Source organism: Littorina saxatilis, linkage group LG2 (assembly GCF_037325665.1).
Source record: "Littorina saxatilis isolate snail1 linkage group LG2, US_GU_Lsax_2.0, whole genome shotgun sequence".
Classification (NCBI taxonomy): domain Eukaryota; kingdom Metazoa; phylum Mollusca; class Gastropoda; order Littorinimorpha; family Littorinidae; genus Littorina; species Littorina saxatilis.
The window spans coordinates 45,180,551-45,189,702 of NC_090246.1; the positions used below are offsets into that span (position 1 = coordinate 45,180,551).

At 44.6% G+C, this 9,152-nt stretch overlaps 2 protein-coding genes across 7 annotated transcripts in view; both read right to left on the reverse strand.

Moving 5' to 3' along the window:
- Positions 1–9,152, reverse strand: part of LOC138955311 (netrin receptor UNC5C-like) — a 508,460-nt gene that overhangs the window by 445,842 nt on the left and 53,466 nt on the right. The window lies entirely within an intron of this gene.
- Positions 1–9,152, reverse strand: part of LOC138959074 (sperm-tail PG-rich repeat-containing protein 2-like) — a 99,028-nt gene that overhangs the window by 38,874 nt on the left and 51,002 nt on the right. The window contains exon 10 of the mRNA XM_070330421.1: positions 145–328. Coding sequence (XP_070186522.1) covers positions 145–328 — 184 coding nt within the window. The remainder of the gene's footprint in view (positions 1–144; positions 329–9,152) is intronic.

Sequence of the window (9,152 nt, forward strand, 5' to 3'; positions counted from 1 at the left end):
TGTAACGTTTAATCCTAGGCAAAACACGTTTTTTTTCTGTGCTTAAAAGTTCCAAGAACTACATTTTCTTGTTTAATTATTCTTGATTTTGGAACGTCATCGGTCTCTCTGTTTATGATTTGTTGGTGAGGAAGAAGGACTTACCCGGGTTCTCAGGGTCCACGGCATAATTGGCGTTATCTCCGACGGGCGCGAACCTGGTGGCGGCGGACATGAAGGAGGTGTGCTTGCGGTTGGCGGCGTCTGTGCGGGGCTTGGCCACCTCTCGATGCGCTTGAGACTTCTCGTACGACTGCTGCACGTTGTACGATCCGGGTGGAGGGATCTCCTGTTGGGGACAGACAAGACGGTGCACAACATGAGCTTTAATATTAAGAATATTGGCAGTTGGTGCTAGCTAGATAACACTGATCGTGACATTGACAGCTTATTTCTCGGAGGACCTGCGATTTATTGTAAATTATCACCTGTTTAGGACAGAGGTGGAAAAACAAATAGAATGAGTGTTAACATATGATGATAAATGGACACTATTGTCAGGACTAATGGTAGTTAATACTGAGTGTTTGCATATCAAACAAACAAACGCCACCATGCATCATTGTTAACAAGTTCAGCAATAACAATAAGAAAAGCACAATAAGTGTGAAAAACAAACTTGTGTAATAAACAGAAAACAACATTGAAGACAACTGCGTGTTTCTACGTCTAACATTATTAGTCTGTGTGTAGTAAGAGCCCACCCATAGATTGCATGTTATCCAGCACGTTCACTCGTGTGTAACTGTGTCGACCAACATCTTAATTCAGCAAGTCGTGTGCTCAATTACACATCCGCTCGCATGTATAAAGTGGTAGTGATAAAGTCTTTAGCTTTTACTGCCGATGTCACTTTAGGTTCCTGTCATTTTACAGAATGTACTTCATAAAACGTCATTCACTTTTTGTCAAAAGGGACGTTGTAAAGTAAACAAACGAATGGGAGGTTCCAAGTGTAGGAGTCTCGCAGATCTTTATCTGATCAAGACAGCAATCAAGCGTCAGAACATTATATTCATTCTAAAGGCTTCGCTTTTCCCTCAGGTTAAACGCCAGTTTTACGACTCGTCATTACAATGCGATACAGGAGTACATCGTTTTCCCAGAGGCGAAACAGATGACACTTTTTAAGTTGCTATCACTGATCATGCAATCATAACTTCAATTCTGGCTGGAGTTCCTTGTGAACGAGCTAATCAGACATTTCATCGTCTCCTCCACTGTTCTTGATGACCGCTACTGATGTTACGCTTCTGATTTTTTAATATATATGCATTGGGGGGGGGGGGGGGGGGTACCAGGTAAAAGGTCACATAGTTCAGTCGTTTGAAGCCATGCTCCTTAAAAGAAAAGATAATCATGATTGAATCAAAAAAGGGCAATGACTGATCGTGAAGCAAATTGACTCAGCAGAAAACATCCTCAGTTGAGAGAGATGAAAAAGTACTCAATTAGTCGGCTAAAAGCGAGGTGGTACCAAAGAGGACTATTTTACTACAGCTCTAATGAACCATGACTCTTGAGTCGTAACCACATTGCGACCTCGGAAAAATGACTGTATTGACAACACGCACACAGCTACTTCTTACCTAAAAGGATCAAACCTGTTTGCATCAGTGAACGCGACTGACTTCGTCGGTCAAAGGCTAAAGCGGTAGTGCAAAACAACCTTTGATAAAGAACAACTTTTTGACCCGAATCGACGCCACATCAGGGCATTAATATCAAAAGTACCATCGTTGTATATCTACTTTTGTCAGTACCTCCATTGGCGTCATCCTGATAAAACTCTCCCAAATATGAGTGAACTATAGTAAAAGGCAATCACACATATATAGATTTTTGATAAAGACTCTTAACCCGAAGAAACCCAATTACATGTATAGATTTCTGATAACGGCTCTTAATGCTCGTGTCTCTGGACAAAAACTGGCATCCAATGACGAGAGTATCAGAGATGTCGCCGAAGCGTGAAAAACCTTTGACTGGCTTTTCATCTCGATCCGCGGACATCTATGACGATGCTGAGCCTTTGATGGCAATGGATGCACGACTTTCAAGTCCTCAGATGGATATCAGCACTGGAGCAGGTTGGTCTCGGGTCACGGGCATACAGGGCCCTCTCAGCGCTATGCGTCTCCCGCATCATCAGTCGACAGAATACATACATGAAGCTGCAGTGCGCGCCCTTTTCTTATCTTCGTTTGCATCCTGATTGCACTTTTGTCGTTGTTGTTTTTGTTGTTGTTTCCAATGTTATATCTTTCTGTGTTTTTTTTGCATCATGCGTTGACGACGAATATGTAGAAGAGAGTGCTCACAGAAGATCAGAAATATAATATTCATACCTTTGTTTGTAAATAGAGTAGAGCCGGAAGGAATAAAGACGGAAATGACAATTACGAAAAGAAACGAGAGAAAACAAATCGAGAAAAAGAAGGCAGAGGGAGGGCCAAGACAATACAGGTAAAGAAAGCAACACATACCAGAGGAAGGACAAAGGAGGAGGATGGGGGAAAGGGTGGAAACAAAGGATAACGAGTTTCTCAGTTCCTGCTAAATCCACTGAGCCTTCAACCCAAAAGTGAAGCAGTGAGCGGTACAAACAAAAGCGGCATACCAATCAATAACCCCGAAATCTCTTAATCCCAGGCTGCAGGAGGAGACAGCCGTTCAGGGTAATCGCCTGGCGATTCGCTCGCCTTCTGCTCCCCCTGCTAATTGTCATTGTAGACCAGAGCCGACACGCCGCTCTGTCTTATCTGACGTCGGGAAACATCGACTCAAAGCCCCACCTCTATCCCCTTCATTCCATTTAGGGCGAACAAGGGGCAAAGGAAATGCTGCTAAAAGAGCAAACTGATCAGCGAAGGCATTTTACACCTGTTAGTGGGCTTCCACTGGGAGTGTGTGCTAGCACAAGATTACAATTTTTAGCTTAGTTGAATATACTTCTCTCTCATCTGACATTAGGTTAGGTCAGCGCTGCGTCTCAACTGTATTCTCTGTGTTCGTTCGTGGAGAAAATGCTGTTAGAAGGGCACCTTCTATAATGTTGTGTGTTAGCAGAACGGGAAATATCCACTTCATTTACTCGAAATAGATAGGTTAGAGAGACTATATTGCTAAGAGAGCAAATTACTTATGGCATTTTCATTCCACAAAAGTTTCCTGTTTGTAACGTGACACGTTACTTTCCTGCTTGTAACGTGACACGTTACTTTCCTGTTTGGCTGTTTCTCTCTATTTCAAACGATACTTCTCTTTGCGACAGAATGTATTGCTTGTTTTCCTGTCAAAACTTTGCACTCACTACTTTCTCTTGACAGGAAAATCTGAGTTGGAATTAACAATGTGTAGTGTAGTCTGAAAACAGTGTAGTTGAAAAGAAAATGTAATTCCCAAAAGTACTTATCTCGCAATCTGACCATTATTCCGACCTCTTCTTCAAGGTTTTGAACAAAACCTATCTCTTCATCTAAGTAGCTTGTATTCACGACAGAGACACTCTGACTCATCAAAAACATTTCCATCACGGAAAGGAAAAAAGCAAATACGAGGAGAGTCCGTTTACAGCCGTGTTTATCAACACTCGCCGGTACTGGTATGTCAGTAACAAATGGTTCCAAAGGCAAGATAACCATCTACATGAATCATTTTGAAACGCCATATATCTTCTTCTTTAACTCGCCAGATAGAGAACATAGACTCGTGTGCGACACTGCCAACATTTTTCAGCTTTGGCTCGTATCAACAACGATTCATCATGCGTGTTGACGCCAGTAGGTTTTCCATAAAACATTAAAACAGGAAATGAGGGGAAGATAAGTTAAAGAAGCTTTTGGAGTATTTGCCCAGAATGAAGATAACTTCATATCGCTCTCCTTTTGTGGAATAAGATACGAGTCTATCCGCTGAACATTTGGATGATAAGCGCTCATTTGTGCAACGAAAAACACTTCTTTACCTTGATAATTCCCGCTGAAATTTGATTCGTTCCTAAATAAGAACTGTCACCACTTCATTCATTATTATTTTCATCTTGTGTTGCATAATACGGTTTTATCTATTCTTGTTCTAGATACTAGTCTCCTTTTTGTGTGTTTCGTAATACCAGTTCATCTACCGGCACGGTTGGCCTAGTGGTAAGGCGTCCGCCCCGTGATCGGGAGGTCGTGGGTTCGAACCCCGGCCGGGTCATACCTAAGACTTTAAAATTGGCAATCTAGTGGCTGCTCCGCCTGGCGTCTGGCATTATGGGGTTAGTGCTAGGACTGGTTGGTCCGGTGTCAGAATAATGTGACTGGGTGAGACATGAAGCCTGTGCTGCGACTTCTGTCTTGTGTGTGGCGCACGTTATATGTCAAAGCAGCACCGCCCTGATATGGCCCTTCGTGGTCGGCTGGGCGTTAAGCAAACAAACAAACAAACAAACCAGTTCATCTTTACTTGTCGTCGCTTGCCTCCTATGACAAGAATACAACCTTTATGACCGCATCATTATTAAAGGGTCTAGATTAAGGCTCTCAACGCCCTGCTGTCAAGCAAGGTAGTACTGAAAATAAGAATGTGGCAACCTATCTGAAACTGTGAGTTTAATTGAAAAACAACTCTTAAACGTCTTCAATCCTATCGTTTGAAAAAGACAAAGTACGGCACATAAGCCAGGGATCACATTAAATGTATGTCAATTTACAGATCAATGAAGGCGTTCGTCAACGAGTTCAGAATAACTTCTTTGCTATTCCTAAACAAAACAATCACAGATCATAGCAATATCATGTTTAGATTCTCCGATCAGGTCTCTTTAATAGAGGCCAGCTTCTGTGGTACATTAAGCCATTGCATCTCTACATAATTCAAAAATTTGGTCATTAAATCCATCTTCCAGCAAAAAAAGCACTATACATCTGTCTAATAATATAATATGAATAACCAGAGTTTTGTGAATATTATCTGCTTTTAAAGATGTGTTTCTTCTAGTTGCCTAAAGGTCAGAATTACTGGCTGTAGGTTGGAATCATTTCGTGTGCCCTGTAGATTCAACGACGAAAAAATGGGGTTTTAAACACAGGCACGACTTAACATGCAGTGACCGAATTGCTCATGAATCTTACTAAAATTACTAAAGGAATTAAAAATTCGGTGACGAATATCCTAATCTGTTGCCCCCCCCCCCCCCCCCCCATCCCCTCCACGGCATGTCATGGGAAAATAATGACGTCATTGATAAACATATACTTTTCTCTCCCAAAGTAATTCCACCCCTTCTCTCCCCCCCCCCTTCCACCCCCGCCCCCACCTCCTCTCTCCTCTCTCTTACTTTGGTATCAATACTCCCACAACAGTCATTACGAGCACTGAGACCTTCAGCCCTCATCGGACTAGACCGCAAACACTCTCCAGCACCCTGTTATTGGCCGCAATCACCCACTACACTCGGCATCTGGGGGGCTCATCATCCAAGACAATCAGTGCCCCCTACACGGTCAGATCATTTGCTGGCGGTTGACTAACAGCACTGAGTTTTAACTCAGTGACTAACAGTCACCACAGCGGGGCTGTCAGAATTAGCGGACGGTCATCCATTTCACGCGTCATCGCTCCATGAGGCAGGGCAAAGACTGTGGTTGGTGTTGGTTCTGTTTCAGTGTCACAGCCTTATCGCACATTCAGTTAATAACGTTGCAAAATGTTGAAGCTGAGGGGATTTCCATTCTCGTCGATTTATGTTCGGGTAACTCCAAGTAGTGTTCGATTATTATGACAGTAAGTTGTACTTTGATGTGTGTGGAATACATGCAACCTTCATAGACTTGAACATGAACCACAGAGCTAGAGCCGGAGAACAAAAGTTTCCAGCATATTTGCCAGCCTTTTAAGACTGCACAGTCTCAGCACTAGTTAGAGCACCAGTATCCTTTCGGTAATGGCAGCAAGCAAATCCCTCCGCCCTTGCGGTGTGACACCCCTATCCATCAGAGGAGAGTAAGGAAGGAAAACGGCGGCCTCGTTGTCCAGTGGCCGGGACAAGCAGGCAGCCAGTGAGCGCCGCCAACCTGACAGATAAGGATGGACAGTGCCCAAGGCTCGGACAGGTCCAAAGGCCACTTGCGGGCCCTGCAGAACCTTGGCTGGGCAAAAGGCTTGAGAAGACCGACTGGCACCCCTTGCCAGGGGGTGACCCGAATCCCAAGAGACCGTGGTCGATTCTGTTCACCTATTCCCCAACAAGGCAACTGTGACATACGCCCCTTCACCAACACTGATTTGGTACGACCCCTTCAATCTGTGTTATGTTATCAATACAAACTCCGCATACCCCGACAAGAGCATGAGAAATCTTAGACTATGAAAAAGCATCAAATCCTGGTACTTTTCATTGAAACTTGTGTTCAGTTAGAGGTAAACATGAAAATGATCGATGAACATGGAATCCACTAAACAGAGAGTTGAACAAATTAGAACTGGAACTGTGTTTTGACACTAAAAGACGAGGGGAGGAGGGAAAGGACCAGAAGAAGATATGGGTTATGGTTAGGGAGCTAAGAGGAAGAGATATGTAGACAGAACCTTTACTGAAACATCTTGAAAGACAGCACAACGTTGCACATCGACGCATACCTGTGCACCTTATGTCCATAGAACGCATAAAAAGCCTGATTTACCCATGACGATCATACTTCTTTGGCCAGAAGCCAGCGGTGTAGTGGTATCTCTCGCCAGCGCACACCTCGCTCGCCACAGCCTGTTAAGTATGTGGCCAGCGACACACGGCGCCGTAAATTCCCCCCTCAAATTATACAAAACTCGCCCATTTGTCAACTGCTCAAACCCTGCCGACTTTGCGTCTCTTTCGTGCCTTTCTACTTCCTGTCTGCCCCTATGTTGGCTGCAGTTATCTCCCTTCTCAATCTGCCGCACAGCAGTCTAGAAAGCAGGAACAGGCATTTCTCTGCGCGCTTTTTGCACCGGGCGCTTTATCTGCCGGCTATCTACAACAGGCCTGTGTACTGAAAATGAGGCCCTGGCAAAGACATATCTTATCAGAAAACAAAGATCACAAACTTTTTTTCGTTGAAAGACAGTAGTGGTAGACGATTAGGAGCTGACGACTGACATCGAACTTTACTCGCGCGCATGCCGCCCGCACATATCGTTATGCGTGAACACACACACACACACACACACACCACACACACTCTCTCCGTCTCTCTCACACATAATCTCTCTCTCTCGCTCTCTCGCTATCTCACACACACACACTCTCTCTCTCACACACACACACACACCGCACACACACACACAAACATGTATACACGCGCGCTCGCGCGTAGGTAGCTTTTATTTTGTACAACAGCAGAACTCCTGCAAACAGGCAGTGCCACTGAGTTTGAAGGAAGTGGAAGGTCACAACATATAAAGGTATTTCTCGAAACTGAGCCCAAAACCAAACTCACACACATGAGTAAGAAAGAAAGCTCGGGATATAAAAACAACAATGCCTGAAAAATAGCCTACACAGGGGTTCCTACAGCAAACAAAGTTGCGAGCTAGGCCCCTTGTCTGGGACGATAAGGTATCACAAGCAGAAGGGCTTCTAGAGACAAGGCTAGACATATAGAGACCAGAACACGTAGCAGCGCCCGGGACATCTACATCACTGTACCTTGCCACTTGAACACAAGAGCCCCGTCTCTATTTTCAGGCGGCTAGTGTCCACAGGCAACACAACACGGATTCGTTCAAGCCCTGATAAAACTCTCGCACAAAGGCCAGGATTCGCAAAGGTGAATGTCTTCGTTCTCGTGCCTTTGACGTGAAACATGCATCAACAAAAAGTACGACCTCTAGACTTCACAGACCACGGCCATCCTGCTAAAGGCTTTGAAAATTGGTCATATTATTGCTGTGGCGGTTTGAAATTGGCCAGGTACGATTCAGTCATCTCATACAATTTCCTTCCGAGCGTTCAGCATTCCGCAGTGGTCATTTTCGTAAAGGATCAGCGTGAGAAAGTGATACAGACGGAGACCTCTTGAAGAGGAGAGACATTGGTAATCAAGAAACTGGTCTTTCCGTGTGAGAACCAAGGTTAAACTGCAAAATACTGTCCCCACTAAGATACCGCTTGTTATAGATCTGGACATGCACACGTGAACAAGAAGTAAAAGAAGAAGGACAACAACAACAACAACAACAACAAAAAACCACTGCAGTTCCCTGAAGCCAGCCATCAGTCGCATCTTGGGAGATCGTTCAGTCTTCATAAGAAGCACATACCGAGCAGCATCTGGTTTGGCTTTAGCACCAGCGTATGACAGATATATCACTAAATGCTATATTTTTTGCCTCAAAGCATCAAGGCTCTCATGTTGCCTTCCAATAACAGGCATTGGAGAGATGAGGAGATAGCGTCCAGGGCGGTGATTTCTTACTGCTTCTAATAGCGTGTATTGAGCGGGTCTGGGCGGCGCCGTGCGCTAAACAAGCGGGCATTATCAGGACCGTGCTGAGCTGGCCGGACTGCCTTTCGCTCTCATTGTCATCCCTCTCAGCCAAAGATGGTGTCAGTTTTGCCGTGAACACGCCACTAAATTCGCTTTCATTCTAATGTTTACTGTCTTGTTTATCAATCTGCCTTTTGATCACGTTCAGCCCTCTCTTTCTTCCCCGCATTCTGATCGTCTCTATATGACGTCTTTATCTACCGCGCCTTACCTGTCTCTTTTCTTCTCTTAACTCTGATTTGATTTACGCGTTAAAACCACGCACACAAGTTCGCAAAAGGGGGGGGGGGGAGAGAGAGAGAGACAGAGAGAGACAGAGAGACAGAGAGACAGAGAGAGACAGAGAGAGAGACAGACAGACAGACAGACACACAGACAGACACAGACAGACAGAGACAGAGAGAGACAGACAGACAGAGAGAGAGAGAGACAGAGACAGACAGACAAACAGGCAGACAGACAGACAGGCTGACAGACAGACAGGCTGACAGACAGACAGGCTGACAGACAGACAGACAGAGACAGAGACAGAAACACAGAGACAGAGATTTACGCGTTAAAACCACGCACACATGTTCTCGAAGGGGAGAGATCAAATAAAAT